Source organism: Pelodiscus sinensis, chromosome 5, assembly GCF_052426305.1.
Source record: "Pelodiscus sinensis isolate ZL-2025 chromosome 5, ASM5242630v1, whole genome shotgun sequence".
In the NCBI taxonomy this organism is placed as follows: Eukaryota; Metazoa; Chordata; order Testudines; family Trionychidae; genus Pelodiscus; species Pelodiscus sinensis.
The window spans coordinates 125,029,462-125,056,388 of record NC_143056.1 but is presented as its reverse complement, the minus strand read 5'-3'; the positions used below and the strand labels follow the sequence as shown (position 1 = coordinate 125,056,388).

At 47.9% G+C, this 26,927-nt stretch overlaps 2 protein-coding genes across 3 annotated transcripts in view; both read right to left on the bottom strand.

Annotated features, from left to right (window-relative positions):
* LOC102453021 (NACHT, LRR and PYD domains-containing protein 12-like) overlaps positions 1 to 1,325 on the bottom strand; it is a 34,141-nt gene extending 32,816 nt beyond the window's left edge. Inside the window, exon 1 of the mRNA XM_006131661.4 lies at positions 889 to 1,325. The gene's annotated coding sequence lies outside the window, so the exon portion shown is untranslated. The remainder of the gene's footprint in view (positions 1 to 888) is intronic.
* A 672-nt stretch (positions 1,326 to 1,997) lies between these two features.
* Positions 1,998 to 26,927, bottom strand: part of LOC102455656 (NACHT, LRR and PYD domains-containing protein 12-like) — a 40,423-nt gene continuing 15,493 nt past the window's right edge. For both annotated transcript variants that reach the window (XM_025188929.3, XM_075928354.2), the window contains exons 7-13: positions 23,154 to 23,324; positions 18,990 to 19,163; positions 17,242 to 17,412; positions 14,696 to 14,866; positions 9,231 to 9,401; positions 7,842 to 8,012; positions 1,998 to 6,476 (exon numbers count right to left, since the gene is read on the bottom strand). In XM_025188929.3, coding sequence (XP_025044714.3) covers positions 6,386 to 6,476; positions 7,842 to 8,012; positions 9,231 to 9,401; positions 14,696 to 14,866; positions 17,242 to 17,412; positions 18,990 to 19,163; positions 23,154 to 23,324 — 1,120 coding nt within the window. In that variant the 3' untranslated portion in view covers positions 1,998 to 6,385. The remainder of the gene's footprint in view (positions 6,477 to 7,841; positions 8,013 to 9,230; positions 9,402 to 14,695; positions 14,867 to 17,241; positions 17,413 to 18,989; positions 19,164 to 23,153; positions 23,325 to 26,927) is intronic.

The following is a 26,927-nucleotide window of genomic DNA, read 5'->3' as shown; positions in this document are numbered from 1 at the left end:
GAGTCCTGACCCAAAGCTCAATTGATCAGATTCTGTGGATCCTGCCTGGCTCACCACTGTAATATCCCAGGCTGCCTAAAACAGGCTGCATCCTTGCAAGGTGTATCACGGAGATAACAATATCCTTGCACTCTTTTACAAACCCAGAGTAAACCTTGGTAAGTACAATAGTGGATCGGATCTGCTTTTGCACCATGATCCCCATGTGTATCATTTCTAACATGTTCCACAGTTTTTTCCAATGAGCATTCACATGGGTTACAAAAGTTACCATCAGCAATCAGAACAAATCTACTGCGGTGCACATTTCCAGTTCCTTTTGTCAGGCCACAACATTGGCTCAATGCCAACGGAGTTCTGACAATTCAAGGCTAAACTGCAGCTTTCTTTTGTGCAAGCAAGTTTTTTTATTTCCCCTTCACCCTATGGGCTCATATCCTGAAGTACCCATGCCTAACCGAGGCAAAAGGCTGGCTGAGTGTGTCCCCTCTGCTCACAATAACCAGGGAGTTTTTCTCCCCCACCCATCAGTCAGTCAGGTAACATGTATCATCACAGACACTAATATTTCCCTCTGCTTTCAGCTTAGTTCTCCACTTTGGTCTCTGCCTTGAAGACACAGGATCCATTTAACTTGCCTGTTAAGACTTACAAATCTCTTCTTTCTCCTCAGGACACGGGGATCGACCATCTCCCCACTGTTCCCAGAGGTGCAGACTCACAGGCCTATGCTGCAGCACGCCACGATTTCCAGGAAGAACCCCTTCAGTGTGCCAGCCTCCTTAGGGGTCATAACTCCCTGGGGTTAGATCATAGACCCCTCAGCCTCCTGGTCCCCAGAAAAAACCCTTCCTAGGGAGGACCCCCCCTTTCGAGGATCACACTCACGTTAGACAGCAGACATCTCTGCTTCCTGGAACTGCTTCTCACTGCCTCCAGCATGTCTGGCTCTTGCAAGCCCCCTTCTTTCTACTGTGCCCCCGTCACTTACTGACAGATGATCCCTCCACGGGGTGCAGCCCATCCCACTACTGCCGCCACTGTCCCCGAGCGTGTGGGAGTCACTGGATCCTGCACCCCCATCCGCAGTCACACGTGACTCTCAGCCAGCCGGTAGAACAGAAAGTGTGTTGGTTCACAGGGACACAGCGCAGCTCAGACGTCTTGTTCCAGGAACCAGGAGCAGTCAGTACAATCCATCTTTGAAAAAGGGGGACCCAGAGCCCCAGCTCTGGGCCCCTGCTCCAGCCCCCCAAGCCAGCTAGGCTCCCTTCTCCCACAGGCAGCAGAAAAACTAACTTGCACTCACATCCACTGCTTCCCACCCCCCACTCCAGGCTGCCACGCCCCCTCCTTTGTACAGATTGCTAGGCAAAGAGTCACCTGACTGAACCCTCCACCTAGCTCAGGTGACAGGCCGGCCTGGGCCATTCCCTACATGCCTCCCCTCAGGAGTCCTCCCCCAGAGATCCCATCCCCCGCTGGGCACCACCCACACACAGAGTCCTTACAGAGTAGCATAGGACAGTAGGAATCACACACAGCAAAACAAAGTAACCAGTGAATATAAAAACAATGAACACAGGACTACAAGGCTACGTCTAGACTGGCATGATTTTCCGCAAATGCTTTTAACAGAAAAGTTTTCCATTAAAAGCATTTGCGGAAAAGAGCGTCTAGATTGGCACGGACACTTTTCCGCAAAAGCACTTTTTGTGGAAAAGCCTCCGTGCCAATCTAGACGCGCTTTTGCGCAAAACAAATCTGAGCTGTCTACACTGTGCAAAAGCTTGTGCGCAAAAGGACTTTTGCCCGAACGGGAGCAGCATAGCATTTCCACAAGAAGCACTGATTTCTGACAGTAGGAAGTCAGTGTTCTTGTGGAAATTCAAGCGGCCAGTGTAGACAGCTGGCAAGTTTTTCTGCAAAAGCAGCTGTTTTTGCGGAAAAACTTGCCAGTCTAAGTTTAAGTCCAAGTTTAAGTCTAAGTTTAAGTTCAAGAGTGGACAAAATCCTCACTATGTCACAACTGGCCCTAGCAGGCCTTAATTGGTTGCAGTGCCCTGATTAGCCTGCTGCTTCAGGCAAGCTTTTAATTGACCCCAAGTGCGTGCCTGCCTTGATTATGTGACAGAAGTGCCTGGCCAGTTCACTCAGGGAACAGAAAATTATATATCCAGTTTCCTGCATATTTGCCCTCCATCACACTACAGCTGCCCTGGGTCTGTCACTGTATGTGTATTTTGTTGGGTTTTATTTCTTTTATTAACTTTTGGATTCACCCCTTTGGATTCAGCCACTTGTTTCTCTTAACAGTGACATCATACCCTCCATAGACATGTTCATCAAATTTCCCTTCTCACGTTGCTTCATGTTGGGGGAAAATAATGTTGCAGCTTTACCAAAATAATGTGGCAGCTTTAACAAAGACAAACGACGTATAAATCACATGCAATTGACAGAATAGGGGTGGAACTTTGCATCTTCTTGAGACATAAATAGTAGTGATATCAGCAGGAGGTGGGCTGACATCCTAGCCTATGGGGTGGAGAAAAATCATTGTCTTGAATATTTAAAAAAAAATCATGAGAACAGGATGTCTGACAAAAAATGAAGTCAGCAGAATTGAATCTTCATGGGCCACAGATCTCATAAACTTTGAAAGTTTTTACAACAGACACAAGAGGATATAGGGAAACATGCCATTCCGGTATTGCATGCAAATGCAGACACATTAAACATGGCTAAATCTGAAAAAAAAATCACTGCATCTCATTGGTACAATATTTTCATAGTTTGGTCCCCTGCATCCAAGTACACACTTATCTATAGTAAAACCTGTGTTATCTGGCACATTCAAGGATTAGGGCGTTCTGGTTATTTAAAAATTCTGATTATCTGAGGGTCCTATCAACCTAGGAAAAACTAATGGACAATAATAGTAAAACTCAAATTTTGGATATGTACCAATGTAAACTATATTATAATCAATATAAACACAATGCTAAGTATATATAGGACAATAAAAGAAGTAAAATTTAGTCTTTTTTAATTAAAAAGAAACAGTACTGTAATTACTATAAGGCTTTGGAAAGGTTAACTGTTAGTAGATCAGTGAATTATATTGGCCTAATAGGAAATTTGCCGGTTTCTAAAGTTTTCCGGATAGCTAAGTGCTGGATAGCACAAGTGTGTATCAGAAATTCTGGTTAACTGAGTTTTCTGGTTAATTAAGTGTCAGATAACAGAGGTTTTACTGTACTATGTTCCACCCTTTGCTAATTGTATTGATGTTGTGCTGCATTTGCCTGATGTTTATATGTGCTGTGTATTGCTGGATAAAGAAAATGCATGCCAAGCTGATGAATACCTCAGGTTGACGTCACCTCTCAATATATTGCTTTAAGGCAATTACACACTAAAGTGACCCATTCCACTGATGAAAGTTGAAGCTTGGCAAAGACTCACAATGAAGCTCCTCCACACCAGTCCTCTCTTGGACCTCAGAGAGAGACTGCAAGAAGGAGGCTTGCTGCAGCAAAGCTACAGGGGTCCCCGAGGTTTCCCTGCCCCGCCCCCTTGCTCTACCTGGCTGATGTCAAGATCCCTTTGTGAGGTCACAGCCTCCTCACCACCTTTGATCAAATAGGCTGAGTGTGCTGAAGGCCCTTGTGCCACACCCACCCTGCCACACCCACCTTTCCATTGCAGGGCTGATTCCTGCCCAGACCAGCCCAGTTGGGTGTTTGAGATGCTCCCCAGGTAATCCCAGTATTTGGATACACTCATATCCTCAATCACAACCCTGAGACTATGTCTGCAAGGCAGGGTTTTTGTGCAAGAAGCTTTTTGCGGAAGAGATCTTCTGCAAAAACTTCTTGCACAAAAGCACATCTGCACCTCAAAAGCACATCACAAAAGCGATGCGCTTTATGTAAGAGAGTGTCCACATTGCATGGATGCTCTCTTGCAAGAAAGCTCTGATTGCTATTCACAGAATGGCCACCAAATCACCTGTGTTTTTTTCCATTGGCACTTTCAGCACAAAACCCCCTGCTGAGCATCTACATACAACTTTTTGTGCAAAAATTCTTGTGCAAAAAGGAGTTATTCCTTGTAGAAGGAGGTATACCTACGCCACAAAAAGCCCTCTGTTCTGCTGTTCTACTGTAAATTTTCTTGTGCAAAAACGCGCTTGAGGTATGGACACTCTGTGGGGTTTTGCACAAAAACGGTCGTTTTTGAGCATAAACCCTGTAGCGTAGATGTAGCCTGAGACATTTCTCACTCAATCCATCAAACTTCATCTCAATTTCAACTCTTGGAAATGGTCAGACTTGTGTTTGAGAATTCTTGATTAGTGTCACGGAGAATAGGCTGTTTCTAAGAACTGAAATTGGGATATGAGGAGATTTGCTGGACAGAGTCTCATGGCTCATGGCTGTGATTGAGAGATGAGTCTATCCAAATATTGGAGTAGGAAGTGTCTCACAGGCGAGACTGGGATATGAGGATATTTGCTCAATGGAGTGTTCGAAATACCTCCAAGCTATATCTGAGCTTAATTGAATCTTGGTGCAGGTTGTGTGTCAGGGCTATGTTTGAGATATTGTAAGTCTCCGTTAGTGCGGGAAGAGTCACAGAGAGTAGGTCGTTTCCAAGAGTAGAAGCTGGGATAAAAGATTTGTTGAATTAAGCAGGAAATGTCTCAGGGCTGTGCTCAAGGCATGAGAGTAACCGAATTTTGGAGTAGGACATGCCCCAGAGTTGAGATTGGTTTCTGAGGATCCATGTGGACTAGTGTTGGCCAGGTCTCAGAGCTGTGACCGAGAGATGAGGAGATGTGTTGGTTAGTGAGGGAAGCATGGGAGAGTTGTGATTGAGAGGATTGGTTGGTTAATGAAGGAAGTGACTTAGTGCTGTGAATGAAAGGTGAGGGGCTCTGGGGATTAGAGCAGGCCGTTTCCGAGAGCTGAGACTGAGGTATGAGATTTGTTGGACTGAGTGGTAAATGGGATGGGAACCAAGAATGAGGGATCCACTGCATGGGAGGGGGCTGCCAGGGAGAGGACTGGGGTAGGGATATGGGGTCTGTGTGGAGATAGGGTACAGGATGGGAGTTAGAGGATGGTGCCTGGGTGGGAGAGGGCAGTGGACTGTGTCCCCTCCTGGGTGCAGCTCTCAGGGGGCCACAAGTGGGTCCCTGCAGTTCTGTGCATTACAGGGAAAAGCTGCCTGTGGGCACCACCCCCCACTATTCCCTTCGGCCACAACTGGGAACACTTCCCTGCAGCATGCAGAGCCACTTCCTCCCCCTACCAGGCAAAACCCGTGGGCTGGATCCAGCCCCAGCTTATGTTGACTGGGCCAGGAAGGCTCAGGGACCTCCCTCCCTGCAGCAGGGGGCAACACCGGTGCCCATGCAGTTGAAATGCCAGCATCAACTCACTCTGCTGCAGAGCAAGGAAAAAGGAACCCCAAGCCAGATCCAGCTTGTGAGCCACAGGTTCCCCATCCCAGCATTAAAAGGCACTTGAAAATACCAGGGATATACCATAAACTTAACTATCTCCCTGTTCTGCACCTTTGGAATCTACTCCCAAGTGGCCATGCAAGGTCCAGAGAGGTCGCCCACGCCAGCATTCTGACAACGCCCCGGGCTTTGTCATTTTTCCCCTGCCCGCGCTTCTGAACATGTGGACCATAATGGCTAAGAAACAAGAAAAAACCATCCCTGAGGACTCCCCTGGGCCTGAAGAATTCCTGTGTATTTGCCCAAACTATGGCAAGAAATACAAACCCCAAGGGACCACCCTGTGTCTTGGCTCACAATCTTTATTGGACTCAACAAAATTGACGCGGAAACGTACATTGGGGACAAACAAGCGCCGGAGCCGTCAATATGGAACACGCCAGCTTAGTGGCTGTGGAGCTGTGTAAAAACACCATATCCCTGTAAACGCACAAACAACTGCCTGAGCTGTGGTACAGAGCGACAATCCCCCTCTGGATCCCTAAAAGGTGTTTGAGTCTCCCTCCTGCACATAGAGAGACTGAAAAGGGAGGTTACCAGATCTCCCATCATCCCGCATCCCTCGTTTGGGCTCTGAATGGCATCCTCCCTCCCATTCGCTCCCCACACAAACCACCAACTCCCTCTGAGGCCAGGCCGAGCATGAAACAAACCCAGCTCCTACTCCTGAACCTTAGGCAGGAGGGTTGGGCCTAGTAACTATTCTCAGCCCCCTACCACAGATGATGAATTATGTTGCTGGGGTTCCCCTTGAAAACTGGGGGACCCGTCTCCTCCCCACCTGCTCCCTCAGCAAGCGGCAGGGCAGGCAGGTCGGAGCCTCGCTGATCCAGTGGCTGGCACTCCCCAGCCCTACCATATCTCTATGAGGAGATCAGGTTTTGTGTCTTTCACAGAAGCCAGCTCTGCCTGTGTTTCTTCAGTGACGCTCTGATAGCCCAGGCTGTGGGGAAGACAGGGAAGGAGAACGACGGGTTAACTCTCTTGGCAGACAACACCTTCAGCCTTTCTGAAGCACCATGTGCTGCATCTCCTGGATGTTACAGCATCACTGCTCTGCTAGCAGGGGGAGGGGTGGAGAAACGCTGGTGTAGTCTGTAGCCTGGCCTGCTCTCCCCCTCCCCCCCCCCACGCACCCCGCTCACAACTGTGAGTTCTGGACAGGGACAGTGATGCCCTTCTTGTAAGGCGCCATCTCGTGCAGCCCTGGCTCAGGGCAGTGGGCACTTACGGACACGCACAGCCCCAGTGTTTGCTGTGGGGGACTCAGTGCTCCCAGGGAGCAGGGGCTGTAAACCCAGCTCATAGACTCTCTCCATGGAAGCAGAGACAGCCCAGCTCTTGGTGCTGCCTGGGCTCCTCACGCCACCTCCCCACAGACTTTGGTAATGCAGCCCTTGCAGCTGGCAGGGGGAGTTCTGCAGCAGCTGCTGAGGGGCTGCAGTAGCTTGTGCTAAAACTCACATGGTTACCTGGGTTGTCTTGCAAATTACTGTATGTCATGGCAGGGGGTGGGGAGTCAACCTAGGGGGAGGGCTCAAACTATGGCTCTGAGAGGAATGGGCCACTCACACTGCCCTCCGCTGCAAAGCCCCATTCCCCTCACACGAGGCCCAGATTTGGGGTAAGGCCTCCCCAGCTCCGCTCTCCTGCCCCTTCCTGCTTGCAGCTCATACAGTTCCTTCTCCCAGCCCCAGCATCCCACCTCCCCTCAGCCCTTAGGAGGGGCTCGGAGTGGCAAGGAGGAGTCAGAGCTTGGGTGGTGTGAAGGGTCATTGTGTTGTAACAATGAGATAGGCTGCATTTGGTAGAAGCCAGTAGCCTATCCACTGCACCAAGTTAATACTCTGTGACCTTTCCCCCAGTGGAGCGGGGGCAGAATGAGCTCTGGTTTAATAGAGACACTCAGGGCTGCTCTAATACTGCCCCAGCTGCTGTGCCCATGTAGGAATTAGTGGAACTCATTTTGCCACTCCACACCCACTCAGCAGAGGCAGGGTTGGGTGGCACCGAGTTGGCTGCATCTGCTTTGCAGCACTGAAGGATTAACCCGTGTCAGTGGGGTCCTTAGCTGCCGTGGAAGTCAGCTGCCCAGCTGTTTGGTTTAACCAGGACCAAGGGTTGAACCCACAACCGCATTATTCAATTGTTTTACTAGCAAAGTGGGACCAGTTAACACAGTCTGATCTCGGTCTCAGGAGCAGAGCCAGGCTGGTCCATGGTGGAATTCCACGCTCTCTTAGCCTGGAAAATGGAGTGCAGCTCACAACACCACAGTGCGAAGAGGCTCAGCGCCTGAGGTGCTTACCTTATTTTGTGTAGTTTGCAATTGGGGTGTTTCAGTCCCTCACAGAGCAGCTGCACTCCGGAATCCCCCAGCTTGTTTCTCCCTATATCTAGTTCTGACAGGTTCTGGTTCATGCTTAATGCGGAGGAGAGATCACCACAACAAGCAGCAGTCAAGCTGCAATGCTCCAACCTGCAGCAGACAGAGAAAGGAAAACGACTACTGGGGCATGAGACCTGTTTCTCCTCCTTGATACCAGAGTGTATCTCTAGAGAGAGAAATAAGCTATTTATCTATCTATATCTTTATATCTATTAGAGAGTCGGTCTGTGCGTAATCTGTCCATCAGACTGTGAGCCCATTTGTTTAAGAATTCCTCCTATACAGTAATAGGGCTATCATTTGGTGTGCAGCTTTTCCTAACTTAAAGTAAAGTCGGGAAAATGGGATGTGCCTGGAATTTGATTTTTTTCCATAGCATGGAATGTTGGCATCAGCCGGCTACATCTAGACTACGGTGTTTTTTTGGGATACTGGAGGTATCCCAGAAAAACTCCGCAACACCCAGGGAACACATCTGCTCTTCCACTTTTTTTTGTGGTAGAGCAGATGTGCTCTTTCTGAAGCCTTGTCTTCCTCATTCCACAAGGAAAAAGGGCTCTTCCGAAAGAGGGAGGTTTTCTGAAATTTGGCCCAACGTAGATGGGCCAAATTTCAGAAAAGCCTCTTCCAATAAAACTATCAGAAAAGGAATGCAATTTGCATATCTTTTTCTGATAAAACACTGTAGTCTAGACATAGCCTTGTTGTCCCTTCCCTAGCTTTTCTTGGAGCTCAGGAATGGGAAGTTTGACACTAATCAGTCACTGGTTAGACTGGAAGTTCCAGGGTGAGCTAACTGAACCTACAGCGCTGTCAGCATCTGTGAGAGTTGCTGCCCAGAGACATGAGCAACTGAGGAAGAGGCAGGGGAAGAAGCAAGTACCCCAGATGCTCCCATAAACAGCCCCAACTAGTGATTATTTCCACTGAATTTCTTTGTCCTTTCCCTCTTCTTGTTTCTTCCTCAGGTTGTTAGGTTTTTCCCAGGACTAGATCGCTACAATGAAAGTAAAGGATTTGAATGACAGAGGGTTATTCTAGTCAAATTGTGAGCTTTCCTATAGCTGCATTCTCATTTACACATAGTGAGTAAACTAGTCAAAGCGCCTTCAGTAAAATACATATTTATGATGCATGTGAGATCCAACTTATCTAATAATGGGTCACTTTCTGGTTCCTTGAGCAGACAGTTGTATTTTTTAGAGGTTGTTAACACATTTGTTGTAGTGCTGACTAGTTGAAAGAGCTGAAATCACAATGTTGCAATGGCTGTAGGCACAGACGAAAAGAAAATCGCCTGCTACTCACCCCAGTTTCTGCAGTTTGCAGTTAGGATGTTTCACTCCCTCACACAGCAGCTGCACGCCGGAATCGCCCAGTTCGTTATACCCCAGTTCTAGCTCTGTCAAGTACTGGCTGGTTCTGAGAGCAGAGGAGAGATCCCCACAGCAATCGGCTGTGAGATCACAGCCCCACAACCTGCAGGAGACAGACACATTCAGAGAGGGAAAGGATTGCTTGCTTCCTTCCTGTCGGCGACTGTTCTCTGGATGATGTCACGGTCTGTGTGGAAAGCGATGGGTCTTTGAGACAAGACCAGGCACAGGGGTCTAGCAGGGCTGTGAGGTTGTTAAACCCTAAGGCCTCTGTGGGGCTTCCTGACCATGAGCCCCTGCTCTGTCAGTCACTCCGTGCCCCACAAGGCAGTGTTCAGATGGGCTGAAGAGAGGGGGGAAAGAGGAGCTTGTAGGAGAATCCTACCAGGCAGTAAAGAACAGTTCAAATCCTTAACAGTTCTTGTATTCCAATTCCTTGCTGCTTATGCAAACTAAACCTAAAGCTGCTGTGTGAACTCCTCTGCTGCCCCCAATGCCTCAAACCGCATATCACCCCACTACAGAGTCACCCCAGCAATGGACATCTAGGTCTGGGAACCCTGGTTAGCCAAGCTTGGGCGAGAGCCACATTTGAGTCATACCTCGGCAGCTGTCCCCTTTGGTGTGGCATTAACCCAGGTTAGGGGCCAGCACTTCTGGGAGCATATCCCACAGTTCTTAGCACTGGACTAAGCTGTGCCACTCTGTGGTGTGGGCCTCTGGGCAGCAGCAGCGTGCTGGGATGAGACTCCCACACAGCAGAGCCGTTCAGTTGCTATGTAAGATGTAGCAGGCCACATGGAATGCGGGTTTACACACCACACTGGTGTATCCATGCTGGTAGCTATGTCTATGCCTTCTGGTGTAGAAGACAGGAATAGGTAGGACAGGGAAATATGGCCCTGCGGAGAAGGCAATGGAGGACTGCCAGCCAGGAGGGCCAACCCTGGGCAAGCTGCAGGTGACATGGAGGGCAAGCTCTGTGCTCCCGGAATGGAGTACAGAGTGGGAGGGACAACCATACCCAGCACCAGCACTGGAACCTTACCTCCACTCTTGCCTCAATGAGGTTATAGCTATCCCAGTCTCCATCTCTTGCCCCTTACTGCCCCCATGTGGTCACTATCTAGTATAACTGTCCCTGCTAGCAGAACCCTCCCTTTACATGTTATGAAAAATAATTGTATTCCAGACACATCCCATTGTCCTGGCACAACCAAACCCTGATCTTGCCCTTACCTTATGATATGAGGATCCTGCATACCGAATTTGGTGGCCCTAGCTCTTACCATTTGGAGAAGTTCTTGAACAAACAGATGGACAGACTGACAGACTCACTCACAGGCAGACAAACGCTCTCAAATATATAATAGATCACAAGGTTTTACAGCACCATTTTTTTCGATAATTTTTGACTGAGGTACAGTCCAAAGACTGTTGATGTTAAATAAATCTTGGAAAGCTGGGGAAGTTCCAGAAGACTGAAAGAAAGCCAATGCGGTGCTGATTTTTAAATGACAAATGGAATGAACTAAGTAATTATAGGTTGTTTGGCCTCCCATCCATGCAGGAAAAAATAATGGAACTGCAGAGACAGAGCTAGTAATAAAGGGGTGAAGGACTGAATATGAATAATGACAGTCAGTGTAGTTCATGGAAAATAGGATTGTTTGACAAGACTCTGCACCAGACTTTGAGGTTGAGTCTAATCAATAAAGTTATATTAGATGTTGTAAACTACTGTAAGAAACTTGATTTATGTTTTGATTAAAAACAGCACAGCACAAAAAAAATCAATGCCACGTGTATCAAGGGGATTGAAAATTGGTAGACTGATAGTTCTCACCTGATCCCACGTACTGTGGATGTTCCTTTTTTCCCTGCTAGTTAGAGAGAGCAAAATTTGATAGCGAGCCAGTGACTAGAACCACCCGTTTGTGGAGCTCACCATATTCTCTGCCACCACTCCTGGGTAATCGTCATGCCAGAGGTCTCCTCTTTGTGGCAGACTCTTAAGGTCTTTTAGAATTGTATTCTCTTGGAGACTCTTGGAAATGAAATGACTCTCAATTGAAGCAAGCCCTATTATAAAAACAGTAAAGCCGGCTCCCTTTTAGTCAGGGGGTTTTCTGAGCCAGACTTACATCGGTTCTTGCCACAGCTCCCTTCCACAAGAAGGATCCTTGGGGTGGGGGGGAGGGGAAGGAACAGTCCATCTTTCCTCCTTTCATTCTCTGGTCATAGCTGAGAGGGGAAAGTCGAGAAGCCACAAGTGCTCTGATGGGGCAGCTCTCTCAGAACCAGGACCTTATGGGCCTGAGTGCCCCAGAGTGTAGGAAAGAGCCTGCAGCCAAAACCAGAGAGTGGTCCAGGGGAAGCCAAGTCCCACTGTAGTGCTCTACATGAGGGGTGCAGGCCCTGCAGAAGGTAGGGCCACAATGAAATAGTGGCTCAGCTGGTGGAGTCAAGCCTCATCAGGGCTACTGGAGCCAGAGCTGTCAGCGGGGAAAGCAGGAGCAGAGGTTCCCACTTCCCAGTACTATAGAAAGCACAACTGGCTGAAAATCCTCCATTGAAACTTTTTTTGAAAATAAAAATGGCTTTGTTCAACTACACAGAAATGCTCATCTTTGAGGTTTTCATATGGGGAAAATTCACAACCAGGTATCCCAGTCAGCTCCCTCCTGCCTCTGATGGCACAGACCAGCCCCCTCCTGCCTTCCCAGTCTCACAGTGGCTAAGTAATCAACCAGCCTTCACACGATTCAAAGTGATCCTCATCCCTCTACAGCCCTGGGAGTTCCCCTGAGGGAGAAACCCAGGCACTAGCTTTGTCTCAGTTATTGCAAATGATGTTGTCCTCTGAAGTATGAGGGTACGAGTGTCCAGCAGTCACACATGTTCTAAAGGTCAGAGGGACGTGTGATCAGAGTGGAGTTGTAAGGAACGTGATGTGGTGGATCTTAGGGCTTACAGAAAAGCAGAGTCTGTCAGTGACACTAAGTCTACACTACAACTTTTGCCGGAAGAGGCAATGCAAATGAAGCGCAGATTAGCATTTTCTCATGCTTCATTTGCATAGCCTCTTCCGATCTGTTTTTGCGCAAAAACCCCTTGTGCATAAATGGATTGGAAGAGAATATGCAAATGAAGCATGAGAAAATGCTAATCCGTGCTTCATTTGCATTGCCTCTTCCGGCAAAAGTTGTAGTGTAGACGCAGCCTGAATGTGCTGAATGTGCTGTCTTGTTTTTAAGGGTTGGTTGTTTTGGGGTTTTTTTTGGTAGGAGCCTTCCTCTTGTGGTTTGGTCTGGATCTTTCCAAAAGAGATAGCCTCAGTCAAGCAGGAATTAATTTAGGGAAGTTCTGTGGCCTGTGCTATACAGGTCAGACTAGCTGTCACGAGGTCCCTCTACTACTACTTCGGGGGTAAGATAGTGCCACTATGCAGGCACAGCCTGAGTCCACTCAGCCATGGTTAGTTGGACACACTGAATTGCTTGTGGTTTGTGCATTCAAAAACAATTGAAACTCAAACAATACAAGTCTGGCACATGAGGCCTATGAATTGCCCACCAGACAAGCTGTGGTTCCTGAGGGGTAGGGGACTGTTTTACACTGAGCATGAAAGACAAGGGTTTGGTGTGATGCACTTGCAGAAAGTGTCCCGTACCGAGCCCACAAGGGAGGGTGGAGAGAGTAAGAAAGAAAGAGGCAGGGAAATGGGAGCATAGTGTGAAGAGAACTTGCATGGAGATCAGAGACCAGGATGGGGCATTAACAGATGGGCAGGTCTGCCCAGCTAGGGGGAGTAGGCAGCAGGACTTCAGACAGTTAAAATGCAGGTATATTTTATTGTTTGAAACCCTAAGGTGTTTCCCCTGGCGAGCTAGGAATTTCATAGTTCCAGGCTCAAACAAATGATAAAAACTGAGCTACATTTGGGGCAGATGAGGTACCATCACAGTCCTGAGCTATCTGACCATTTGGCATCACTGCCTCTCCCTGCCACCATCCTCTGGGAGTTACTCACTCCCAACTCTCCTCCCACCTATGAGGGATAAAAAGGGCAGAAAGCGGTGCCAGCATCGGTATAGGACTCTTTGCAGGGCCACACAGATGGGATGCACCAGTGATCGGTAGGACTTGATCCTCAAGAGGCTGAAGGAGTCCTGAGCAGAAGGCTCCTTGAGTAAGGGAGGAGGAAAGTGAATGGGGTGAAGGGAATAGGATCCGCTGACAGAGGGCTCCTTTCCCTACAGAGAGGAGGGTTTTTGATACCAGCTGGTAGATTCTCTTTTCTCAGTGTGTGTAATGGAGACTGGCATCAAGAGGGAAGATAAGGAAGAGGCGCTGATGGTGAGAATAAAAGGAGAAATAAGCCGAGTTGAGTTTGATCTATCTATACACGGACACACAATTGGAAAACATAATTCCAACCCTACTTGTACAATGATGGAGACCAAATTAGCTGTTGCCGCTTGAGAGTGAGAGATCTTGGCATCACTGTGGATAGTTCTCTGAAAACATCCACTCAGTGCACAGCGGCAGTCAAAAAAGCCAGCGGAATGTTGGGAATCATTCGGAAAGGGATGAAGAATAAGACAGAGACTATCCCACAGCTCTGCGCAGATATGGTCACCTCATCTCAAAAAGATGTACTTGCATTGAAAAAGATTCAGGAAAGGGTAACAAAATGATTAGGGGGAAAGCTGCCCTATGAGAAGAGATAAAATGGGAACTTTTACGCTTGGAAAAGAGATGACTAAGGGGCGATGTGATATAGGTCTATAAAATCATGACTGGTGTGGAGAAAATGAATAAAGAAAAGTTATTTAGTCATTCCCATAAACACAAGAACTAGGGGCCACCAAATGAAATTAACAGGCAGCAGGTTTAAAACAAACATAAGGAATAACTTCTTCATATCTCACAGTCAACCTGTGGAACTCCTTGCCAGAGGATGTTGTGAAGGCCAAGGCTATAAAAGGGTTCAAAAAAAGCTAGATAAATTCATGGAGAATAGGTCTCCCTCAATGGCTATAAGCCAGGATTGGCAGGGATGGTGTTCCTAGCTTCTGTTGGTCAGAAGCTGGGAATGTGCTATGGAAGTGATTACTTGATGATTACCTGTTCTGTTCATTCCCTCTGGGGCATCTGGCAGACAGGATACTGGGCTAGATGGACCTTTGGTCTGACCTAATATGGCTGTTCTTATGGTCTTACAACATTGGTCTCTGTTCTAACCTGCCTAGTTTGTTACTGTAATCACACGTCCCCACTCCTGGAGGGCTGCCCTTCAAAGGGTATTTTTTTGCAACAGAAAGAACAGCAGCACAACCTGTGTTTACCTAAAGGACACCTGTACATACACAGAGGAGGCCAGCTGTTACTCACCCCAGTTTCTGCAGTTTGCAGTTGGGGTGTTTCAGACCCTCGCACAGCAGCTGCACTCCGGAATCCCTCAGATAGTCAATGCCCAGCTGTAGCTCCGTCAGGCTCTCACTGATGCTGAGAACAGCAGCTAGATCCTCACAGCAGGCATCTGTGAGAAGGAAATTCTTCAGCCTGCAGGAGAGAGAAATGCAGACAAGACATCACCCTGTGAATGGGGCTTCTCTCGGCTGTGATGAAGGTGGACCCGCCCATCGGCTTTTCTCTTGACCTATCAGCATTGAGAATGGGCCTGACACCCTGCCTCAGACCCTGTAACAAGCCCCACCCTTCAGCTAACAGTGGTGTGGGTGGGACTTCCTGCTTAAACCCTGCTTGCTGCTTTCATCCAGCACTGGGAATGAACCAGACATGTCAAGCCCTGACTCCTTGGCATTGACCAATGAGGACTAATGGGTGGGGAAAGACTTCCTCTCTAAGCATCACCACAAGTCCTTTCTAATGACCAATCAGAAGTCAGGATAGCCCTGCACTCCTGTCTATCAGAGTTCACCATCTGTGTGGTCTGCTCAAGGAAAACTCCCTGAGCCTTCTAGCTGTTGCTTGTCTTTTGGCAGGACCCATGACCCCTTCCCTTTTGACCAGGGGGTTAAGCTGCAGCAGCTGGTAGTTGCAGTCTGATTATCCCAAAAGTCTGACTAAGTGCTACACCTGGATTTTGCTCTCATTCCAAAGGCTATCACCATGGTTCACCAGCAGCCAACCAGCGCTCAAACCAGAGTGCAATTATTTCAGGACAAAACATACAGGCTACGTCTACACTGCCGGCTTCTTGCGCAAGAACTATTGCGGAAGAGATCTTCTGCAAAAAGTTCTTGTGCAAGAGTGTGTCCACACTGCCATGTGCTTTTGCACAAGAGAGCATCCACGATGCCATGTGCTTTTGCACAAGAGAGAGTCCACACTGCTATGGACGCTCTTTCGCAAGAAAGCTCTGATGGCCATATTGTGATGAAGGTGGACCCACCCATCTGCCATCAGAGCACCTGTGCTTTTTCCGATAGAGGTTTCTTGTGCAAGAAACCCCTGTTGTCTGTCCACACACGCCTTTTTGCGCGAGAGCTCTTGCACAAAAAGGCTTATTTCCCATAGAAAGAGGAATAACGCTTGAGCAAAAAGCCCTGTCTTCTGACGATCTACTGTACTTTTTCTTGTGCAAAAACGTGCTTGTAGTGTGGACGCGCCACAAGTTTTTGCGCAAAAACTCTGCAGTGTAGACGTAGCCATAGAGAAAATATCTAAAACGTTAATGGGATCTAAAGGCTCCTGTTCCCCACTATTACACCTAAGGAGACCCAGGCAGGTTCTAATCCCTCCAACCTTTAAGCAGGGTGGGGTCTCTCCTGGGACAAAAAGTCACAACCACTTGTCAAATCAAAAGGGGGGACTCCAAGACAAACTCAGCTTTTTATATCAGACCTCTTGTTTTGCCCCCACTCCTTCAGTCTGACCCTGCATATGCTTAGGTCCCGCTGGAGGGCAGGCATGGGATGCCTACAAAAGGCTGCTGTGTAACGGGGCAGCCCTCGAGCCCCAGTGAAGGATGCAAATAACTTGAGCGGGTTAGTCAGCTTGGGGCAGAGCACGGGAAGGCCCAGATATACCAGCATGGGAAGATTTTTCCCAGGAAAAGCAAAAAGCCCATCTAACAAAAAGACTGTGCCCTCAAATGTATGGGGGAGCAAGATCATCTCTGTAGAAAATAGCTGTAAAAATGTATTTTCATCCTAACCTTGTTCTTGGAAATATGTGCACAAGTTCAGCCTCACACAGTCACCTGGTGTGGAAAATTTCAGCGCAAGCAATTGGAGTTTGGCAAATGTATAAGCAACTGGAGACAGACTTACACTAGGAAGTATTGGGAACACTGAATAACAGAGGGTGCTACCAGCACATGTGGTCAGTTATAGGCAAAACACTTAGGGCTCATCTAGACTATGCTGAAGTTTCAAAAGAGGATATGCAAATTCCGTGGGAATTTGCATATCTTCTTCCGATCTCACTTTCAAAAGTGAAAGTAGTCGGGACACAGTTTTTTTCAGCAACACCCCCCTTTTTCGAAAACCTCATTTTTTGAGGAAGAGCGGTTTTTCGAAAAGCGGGGGGAGGGGGGTGCTGAAAAAACCACGTACCGACTGCTTTCTCTTTCGAAAGTGAGATCAGAAAAAGATATGCCCATTCCCGCAGAATTTGCATATCCTGTTTTGAAATTTCAGCGTAGTCTAGACATAGCCCAATTCTGCAAGTTCCAAGGGAAGGAAGAGTTGAAGTTGGGAACTGGTGCTCCAGTTTGGCCCCATCTCTCTTTATAACACGTCCCTTTTTACACCCCTGACAGGCCATCGGGATGTTGTGACTCACTGACACACCAGGTGCAGCAGGCATGCTCAGCTATCAGCCTCAGCAGGCACTTGCAGAGAGCTGACCGTCTCACACGACTGGCATAACCCGCTGAATTCTTTCCAGAAAAGGAACAGGGAGCCACTCACCCCAGTTTCTGCAGTTTGCAGTTTGCATGCTTCAGCCCCTCACACAGCAGCTGCACGCCGGAATCCCTGAGGAGGTTTCCTCTCAACTCCAACTCAGTCAGAGTCTGGTTGATACTGAGAACAGAGGAGAGATCCTCACAACAAGCAGCTGTCAGCTGGCAACCCATCAACCTGCAGGGAGACACACACACATACAGAGGGAACTGAGCTCCTCAAGCTGTCCTGTCCCCTCTGTGGCTTTTATACCAAGATTCCTTTACTCTGAGAATAAAATCACAGAGCTGGAGCAGCAGTTGCTTGGGACCAGGTGACTATATGTGGATTTCAACCCACTTGCAGTTCTCACTCCCACTGATCCTGTGTGCCACATAGGAATGTTATTTTAAGGCAAAATTCCCAAACTCCAGGCCCTGAAGTAAAAGCACTGAAGCTCTCGCTAATAAAGAAACATTAGAGGAGGATCCAGAGGAGAGGAAATACAGGGACAGACAAGATCCTCACTGGAAAATAATGCAACAGTTCCTTCTGATGCAGACAGCTGAGAGATTTAGGATCCTGAGTTCCTTAGAGTTCCTCATGCTTCTATTAGTTTTTTTAAAATCAAAACAAGTGGTGTATTGCTTAAAGATGACTAAGCAGCTTTTTTAAAGGGTCTGTTCTCTAAGTCAGTGTTTCCCAATTTTATTTGGCCACGGAACCCTTTTCAGCTTAAAAGAATTTCAAGGAACCCCCAGGACTGCCAGGGTAAAATTTGTCAAGCAAAAAAACAAAACAAAACAAAAACCAGGGTTCTGCGGAGCACCAATTGAGAAACACTGCTCTAAGGTATGTCTATACTACAGAGAAGATCCAAGTTGCCGCAGTCGATCTTCCAGGCTTCGAATTAGCGGATTTAATGGAGACAACTAATTCGAACTGAGAGGGGTGATCTGATCAATGCTGGTAGTCCTGCTTCCACGAGGAGTAAGAGAAGTCGAAGGAAGAGAGTTCTCCCTTTGATTTCCTGCAGTGTGGGCAGCACCAAAAATCGAGTTAAGGTACTTCGACTTCAGCTACGCAATTAATGTAGCTGAAGTTGCGTAGCTTAATTCGACCTCATCCTGTAGTGTAGACATACCCCTAAGAGGATGCTTCAATTCTTATTGAAAAAACACATGTTGGTGGAAATCACTCATTCCTCCAGTTCAGGGGGCTTTGAACTACTGCTACAAGTTAGACTAGGTATGGGCAAATATGGCCCGTGGGCCGGATCTGGTCTGCTACGGTTAGTCCCCGCTGGGCCCCCACCACTGTATTTAACTGCACCTCCACAGGTATCAGCGATTGCAGCTCCCATTGTCCGTGGATCCCCATTCCTGGCTAATGGGGGCAGCAGGAAGTGGTGCGGCTTGATCCACACCACTTCTTACAACTCCCATTGGTCAGAAATGGCGATCCACAGGCAAAGGGAGCTGCAATCGCTGATACCTGTGGAGATGCAGGTCAATATAGCATTGGTGGCCTGCCAACAACTAACCCTGGTGGGCCGCCATCTTTTTATTGCCCACCTCTAGTTTAGAACCATCTTTATTCATAAATTCTGTTCTCCAGTCTAGTAAACCATAAGGATATTGGGAGCCACTGAATCATCAGGTACTGGAGGGTCTCCCAGCTTTCAGCCTCTCTGTGTTCCTTCAAGGTCTTCACACCTTCCACCATCCACATGCCTTGCTGAGTTCTTTCCAGCGGGGAGATGTGCAAACACTCACCTCAGTTTCTGCAGTTTGCAGTCGGGATGTTTCAGTCCCTCACACAGCAGTTTCATTCCCCCTGCCTCTCCCAGGTTGTTCAGCGCAAGATCCAGCTCATTCAGGGTCGGTTTGGCCCTGAGAACAGAGGAGAGATTCCCGCAAGAGCCAGCTGTCAGACCACAATTCATCAACCTGTGGGAGACATAATCAGAGAGGGCAATGAACACGTCCATATGCAGTGTTAGCTCTCACTAGGCCTGTCTAAGGTGTGGGAGAATTGCATCATTCCACCCAGCGAGAGGCGGAGGCCTGGGAGCTGAGATTGGTGCACGTACAGAGAGCCGAAAGGGATGTAGCTAGCCCTGTAACAGATGGGCATGTCCACCGCAGCCGGAACATAGCCCACAGATTATTTCAATAGTGATAGAAATGTAGCCGTGTTAGTCTGGTGTAGCTGAAACAAAAAACAGGACTATGTAGCACTTTAAAAACTAACAAGATGGTTTATTAGGTGATGAGCTTTCGTGGGCCAGACCCACTTCCTCAGATCAAATAGTGGAAGAAAATTGTCACAACCATATATACCAAAGGATACAATTAAAAAAAATGAACACATATGAAAAGGACAAGTCAAATTTCAGAACAGAAGGGAGATGGGGGGAGGTAAATGTCTGTGAGCTAATGATATTAGAGGTGATAATTGGGGAAGCTATCTTTGTAATGGGTAAGATAATTAGAGTCTTTATTCAAACTTAGGCATAAAGTGTCGAATTTAAGCATTCTCATTCAAGTGTAGTCTTAAAAGGCCTTTGAAGCAGGATAAGGTACTCCAGGGGAGCAGAGAGCACCGGAAGCCTTCCTCTCCTTGCACCCATTGCTGTGCCTACGGCCTCAGCCCATGCATTTCCCTGAGCAAAAGGTCTGATCCCTTCTCTCTCTACTTCAGTGGCCAAAGCAGCACAAAAGCAGGAGAGAGCAGAGCAGAAGAGGGGCACGATGAAACCCTGTGATTCACTGGCCACCGCAGCTAGCTGGATAAATACACTCCTGGAAAGTTTGAGCTGCAGACAAATTCCTCTGCAAGTGAAGGGTGACCTCTGCTGGGAGAGTAATGCAGCTGTGCACAGACAAGCCAGGAAGTTTTTGGAAAGTGTTGGGGACAACTTCCTGGTACAAGAGCTGGAGGAACCAACAGGGAGCTGTGGTCTGCTTCACCAGCTGCTCACAAACAGGGAAAAATTGATAAGGAAAGTAAAAGTAGGTGATAACTTGGGCAGTAGTGATCATGAGATGGTTGAGTCCAGGATCCAGACCAAAGAAAGAAAGGAGAGCAGCAGAATATAGACCCTGGACTTCCAAAAAGCAGACTTTGATTTCCTCCGGTAATAGATGGGCAGGATATCCAGGGAGGCTAATATAAGGGGGAAAGGAGTCCAGGGGAGCTGGCTGTATTTTAAAGAAGCCTTATTGAACATTGTCACGGCTCAATCCCCAAACCTGACACTCCAAATGCAGAGATGGGGAGCCAGCTAGCAGAATAAACTCTGTAAAACCCGTCTCTGGCACTCCCAGAAACAAGCTTGTCTGGTCTTAGTCTGCCTGAAATCCAAAAAAAGAAAAAAAGGATAAATAAAAATTCGCTGCCATCACCCAAGTGTACTTTAAAAAGACAAAATAAACCCTTTTCTAGGGAAGAGATCACTTGAGAATCCCCTCCCTAAGGCAAAGCTCTCCCCCCTAATCTAGCCTCCATTTTGCTTGGAGTTGGGAAAACAAGCAGAGGGAATCCACAGAAAACAATGGACTTTGCTCAGGTAACTAGACATGTAACCTTAAGGACACAATAATGAACCAATACCGGTTAATCAAAACAAAAGGAAAACTCCTTTATGATCAAAACAAAACTACTATTGCAAGCATAGTAAATTGACTAGGTGATAAATAGTCATGAAGTGACATAGACTCAGGGAAAGTCCCTGGGCTGTAATCCTTAGTTACAAAAGAGAAAAACAATTAGCCAGCTCAGACATGATCTCTAAACCCCCAAACAAGGAAAACAATAAACCCTGATGGACTGTCTAAACTTTTCCCTACTTACACATTTCAAGAAGTCCGTTCTTGGAAAGAGATAGCATCTCCCATCTCCCTCAATACCTGGGAGAAACTGCTCCGATCTCAAACAAAGAAGAGAGAGACCCCCCCCACACACACTTTTCTGGTTTGAAATTCCTATCTGCAATGTTATTGACTGAATGCCCCAACTCCCTTCCTAGGTACAGCTCCAGTTGCTTAACCCTTTCCTCACTCTTCAGGTAAGTCAGACTCTCCTGAGCAGCTCCTATTTATGACAAACATGCAGCAGCAATACCATCCCAATGTGCCAAAAGAAGAACAAACATGGCCGGCTTGTCTGAACAGAGAGATCTTCAGTGAGCTTAAACACAAAAAGAAAGCTTACAAGAAGTGGAAACTTGGACAGATGACTAGGGAGGAATATAAACACATTGCTCGAGCATGCAGGGTGCAAGGGGAGACTAAGGGGGGATATGATAGAGGTATAAAAAATCATGAGTAGTGTAGAGAAAGTGAATAAGGAAAAGTTATTTACCTGTTCCCATAATATAAGAACTAGGGGCCACCAAATGAAACTAATGGGCAGCAAGTTTAAAACAAATAAAAGAAAGTTCTTCTTCACACAGTGCATAGTCAATCTGTGGAACTCCTTGCCTGAGGAGGTTGTGAAGGCTAGGACTATAACAGGGTTTAAAAGAGAACTAGATAAATTCATGGAGGTTAAGTCCATAAATGGCTGTTAACCAGTATGGGTAAGGAATGGTGTCCCAAGCCTCTATTTGTCAGAGGGTGGAGATGGATGGCAGGAGAGAGATCGCTTGATCATTACCTGTTTGATTCACTCCCTCTGGGACACTGGTATTGACCACTGTCAGCAGACAGAGTACTGGGTTGGATGGACCTTTGGTCTGACCCAGTATGGCCATTCTTATGTTCTTATGCTCTTCTAATCAGGAAGGCAAAGCGCAACTGGAGTTGCTGCATGCAAGGAATGTGAAGGGTAACAAGAAGGATTTCTCCATGTATGTTAGCAACAAGAAGGTGGATAGGGAAAGTGGGGAAGGCAACCTAGTGACAGAAGATGTAGGGAAAAAATGAAGTACTCAATGATTCTAGTGCTTCACCACCTCCCTAGTGAAATAGTTTTTCCTATAAATAGGAAATAGAGCTCCCCCACGGCAACCATTGCTTCTTGTTCTGTCATCCGCCATCACTCAGAATAGCCTAGCTCTGTCCTCTTTGGGAACCCCCTTACCCTCGGGTAGTTGAAGGTTACTGTCCAGTCCCGCTCATTCTTCTCTTCCCACTCCCCTCAGCCTCTCCTCATGAGTCCTGTCTCCCAGTACCCTAATCATTTTTGTTGCCCTCCCCTGGATTCTCTCCAGTTTGTCTACATTCTTTCTGCAGTGGGGGGGTCAAAAACTGGACACAATACTCCAGATGTGGCTTCACCAGTGCTGAATAGAGGGAATAAGCACTCCCCTTGATCTGTAGGCTATGCTCCTAGGGAGGTGGTGGAATCTCCAGCCGTAACAGTTTTTAAGGCCCAGCCTGACAAGGCCCTGGCTGAGACGATTTAGTTGGGGTTGATCCTGCTTTGAGCAGTGGGTTGCCCTAGATGTCCTCTTCCAACCCTAATCTTCTATGATGTACAGGAAGAATTCTGCCTCCCTTAGACAGGACTGTGAGAGATTTAGAATTCTGAGCCTTCCAGAGCCTCTTGTCCTTTCATTTGTCTGGAATTGAAGTAAATGTCCCATGGTTCTAAAGATCGTTAGAATATTGGTGAGAACTGGCTGTTATTGAAGGAAGTGAGATCCTGCTTTACACCTTATTGGACTTATTTTTTTAGTCAGTGTTACTACAACTTAGTAACAATTTTTTTTGGGGGGGGAGGTTGAATGAGGGCTCCAGTTTGAGCCTGACTTTCTTTCTTAGTCCCACTTTTCAAACAGGATGGGCCAATGGGAGTTAGGAGCCACAGACCCCTCAGGGACTGGCAGACGTTCAGCTTTCAGCCTCACCCTGTACCTGCAGGGATCGGACATCACCCACCATCCCCCAGACCCCGCCCACTTCTTTCCAGCAGGGAGACTTCGAATGACTCACCGCAGCTTCTGCAGTTTGCAGTGTGGATGTTTCAGCCCCCCGCACAGCAGCTGCACGCCTGAATCCCCCAGGTTGTTCTCCCCTATGTCAAGCTCTGTCAGGGTGGGCTTGGTGCTGAGGAGAGACGCGAGATCCCCACCACACGTGGCTGTGAGGTGGCAGTTAGAAAGCCTGCAGGGAACAGATAACCAGAGAAGAAATGAGCACCTGTCTCGGGGGGTTTCTAGGAAGATTCCTTCAATTTGGGCATAAAAATTGTGCTATTACCCCTCCCTGCACTTCTCCCTACACACACACACACACACATGCTTCCCTGAGCCCTCCCCAACCCCCTGCCCTGAGCCCCTCCTCACACTCCTAACCCTCACTCTTGAATCCTCCCGCAGCTCCAGCTTGCTGCCCTGAGCCTCCCCACACCCTCAGCCCCTTGCACTAAACCTCTCCTCATACCCCCACTCCTGACTCCTGCACCCCCCATACCCCGAGTCCCCTGCCCTGAGCCTCCACACACTCTCAGCCCCCTGCCGAGTCTGTCCTCATACCCCAACCCCAACTCCTGCCCCCCCCACACTCCCAGTGCCCTGCGCTGACTCCTACATCCCCCACACTCCCAGTGCCCTGCACTGACTCCTACACCCCCAACCTCCCATCCCTTGCACTGAGTCCCTCCACACCCACACACACCTCACAACCTTCTGCCCTGAGCTCCCCACATTTAAATTTCTTACAGGTATTGGCATCTTGCAGCCCTTCCACCCACCCATGCACCCCCACCCCCGGCATTGCAATATAACAGTACCTGTAAGAAATTCAAATTACTTTTACCTCTGAGTGTAGCTGATACAAGAAAGTTTGCCTGAGTCTGCAGACCGCCTGAAACAATGATTCGGGGGTCTGAACTCTCCTGTCATGTATTAAACTGATTGGAGCATCTACATGAACAGTTAAAACTGACACAAAAACTTGTTGGATTGGCTTTTACATCACATTTCATTTTTGTGGCTGAAATAGGGAGGAAGGAGTGGGAGTGAAAGCCAGTAGGTTGGGGATTGGAAGTTGCTACAGAAAAGAAAAGGTGGAAACATGGAACGGAGCAAAGCTCCTAAACACCAGCAAGAGGAAGAGAAACAGAAAGGAGCATGGAGAAGGAAGAGAAACCAAGGGCAGAAATGCAGTGTCCTTAAAGGGGAGCAGATTTTTTTACTGATGAAGAAAGTGGCAAGAAAGCGCTGAACAAATAACAAACAAAACAATTAGTTACAGCATAAGCCCATGTTGTCCCCTTGATAGGTTGCTATCTAGGGATTCTATTGTGCCTTATAGGAGTACAGTAAACTTCCAACTATCCGGCACCTTTAGGACCCAGGGGGTGCCGGATTATCAGATATGCCGGACTATCGGAAGGGGGGGGGCTATGAGGGGTCTAGAGTGGTGTGGGGGGGATGCCATCCCAGACCCCTCATAGCCCCCCCTTCCGATAGTCCGGCTCTGCCCCAGGCGTCCCTGATTCAGCCACTGCTGGTCAGTTTCAGCAGCAGCTGAATCTGGATGCCTGAGGCAGAGCAGCTGGGATGCTGCCAGGTTGGTCTGGTAGCGCCGCCCCTTGGCGCTGCGAGATCAACCCGGCAGCACTCCAGTTGCTCTTGGGGATGCCTGGGGCAGAGCAGCTGGGGTGCTGCCGGGTTGGTCCCACAGCGCAGAGGGGCAGCACTACTGGACCAACCCAGCAGCACCTCAGCTGCTCTGCCCCAGGCGTCCCCAAGTCAGCCGCTGCTGAAACTGACCAGCGGTTGGCTCTGGGAAGCCCGGAGCAAAGCAGCTCTGCCTCGGGCTTCCCGGAGTCACCCGCTGGTCAGTTTCAGCGGCGGCTGAATCAGGGACAGCTGGGGTGCTGCCGGGTTGGTCCCACAGCGCAGAGGCGCAGAGCTACGGGACCAACCCAGCAGCGCCCCAGCTGCTCTGCCCCCAGCTTCCCTGATTCAGCTGCTGGTCCGTTTCAGCAGCGGCTGAATCAGGGAAGCCAGGGGCAGAGCAGCTCCAAAGATCCAGATGCCCGGAACACTTCCGGGTTCCTGATGGTGCCGGACCATCAGGAGTGCCGGACCATCAGATGCCAGACCAATGGAGTTTTACTGTATATTGTATTTAAACTCAGGCCCACAGACAACATACAGATCCACCCTCTTCCCTGAGTGAGTTGCACATCTCTGCCTTACATGTGAAACAAGGTAGCCAAAATGTAGTATTTCCGTGTTGGCATAAGAATACAAGTATAATGATCACAAGTCCTATGTGATTTGCTGATAAGTTCTGTATACTTCTGTTTCACCCTCTTTCTCATGGTTAGACAACGTCTGCATTGCAAACTAAATTGTGTCTTCTATTAAGTATGTCATCCTTTGTCTGAAATGGTCTGTAAATAGTTTGATGTGAGTGAAGAATGTGTGAGAAAGCCATCAGGAAGGTCCAGATTGTCAAAAAGAGTAGAGAGACTCAGAGAGGATGAGAGAAAATCCACAGTGCCAGAAGCTGAATCAATTAGCAGAACAGACGAGCCCTGGAGACAGGCAGACCCCCCAAGAGTGAGACACAAATAAGGGACAAGAATGGGAAGCCTGACAATAGCCATCACAGGATAATTGTGGGGAAAACCCTAAGATTAACATACCAAGGACTGCAGCATGACACTGCAAAATCCACATGGGAACTTACATATATAAAATGGAGGGCTTTGGCCATTAGACTCTGAGTTCAGTCCTGCAAGATCAAGCCCCAGAGAAGCCTCGAGTTGTGACCGATAGACCCTGACTCCTCACTCAGTCCATCTGACCTGGCCAGTAAGACTGACTTGAGCCACGCCAGACGGGTAACTATAAATCAGCTGCAGGACCTATGTGTGTGTGAGAGAGATAATGCATCTGCTGCTTTTCATGTTGTACTTTCAATAAACGCAGCATATTGCCTTTTCCCCTGAAAAAGATCCTGTGTGCTTCATAGAATCATAGAATCATAGGACTGGAAGGGACCTCGAGAGGTCATCGAGTCCAGCCCCCTGCCCTCAAGGCAGGATCAAGCTCCGTCTACACCATCCCTGACAGATGTCTATCTAACCTGTTCTTAAATATCTCCAGAGAGGGAGATTCCACCACCTCCCTTGGCAATTTATTCCAATATTTGACCACCCTGACAGTTAGGAATTTTTTCCTAATGTCCAATCTAAACCTCCCCTGCTGCACTTTAAGCCCATTACTCCTTGTCCTGTCCTCAGAAACCAAGAGGAACAAATTTTCTCCTTCCTCCTTGTGACACCCTTTTAGATATTTGAAAGCCGCTATCATGTCCCCCCTTAATCTTCTTTTTTCCAAACTAAACAAGCCCAGTTCATGAAGCCTGGCTTCATAGGTCATGTTCTCTAAACCTTTAATCATTCTTGTCGCTCTTCTCTGTACCCTTTCCAATTTCTCCACATCTTTCTTGAAATGTGGCGCCCAGAACTGGACACAGTACTCCAGCTGAGGCCTAACTAGTGCAGAGTAGAGCGGCAGAATGACTTCACGAGTTTTGCTTCTTATAAGCATAACAAGAATGTATACGGTAAATTGTTATGAAGATCCCAAGGTGGTATTTAAAATGGGCTTTTCCCTCAGAAGATGAGGTTACGCTTCAATGTTTATTCAAAAATCCATTCCAGGGAAGATTACTCGCTACCACTGACTCCTCACTTTTAGGAGAGTTTGGAATTAGTGCTCCAGTTTGGGCCCACCCCTATTTATA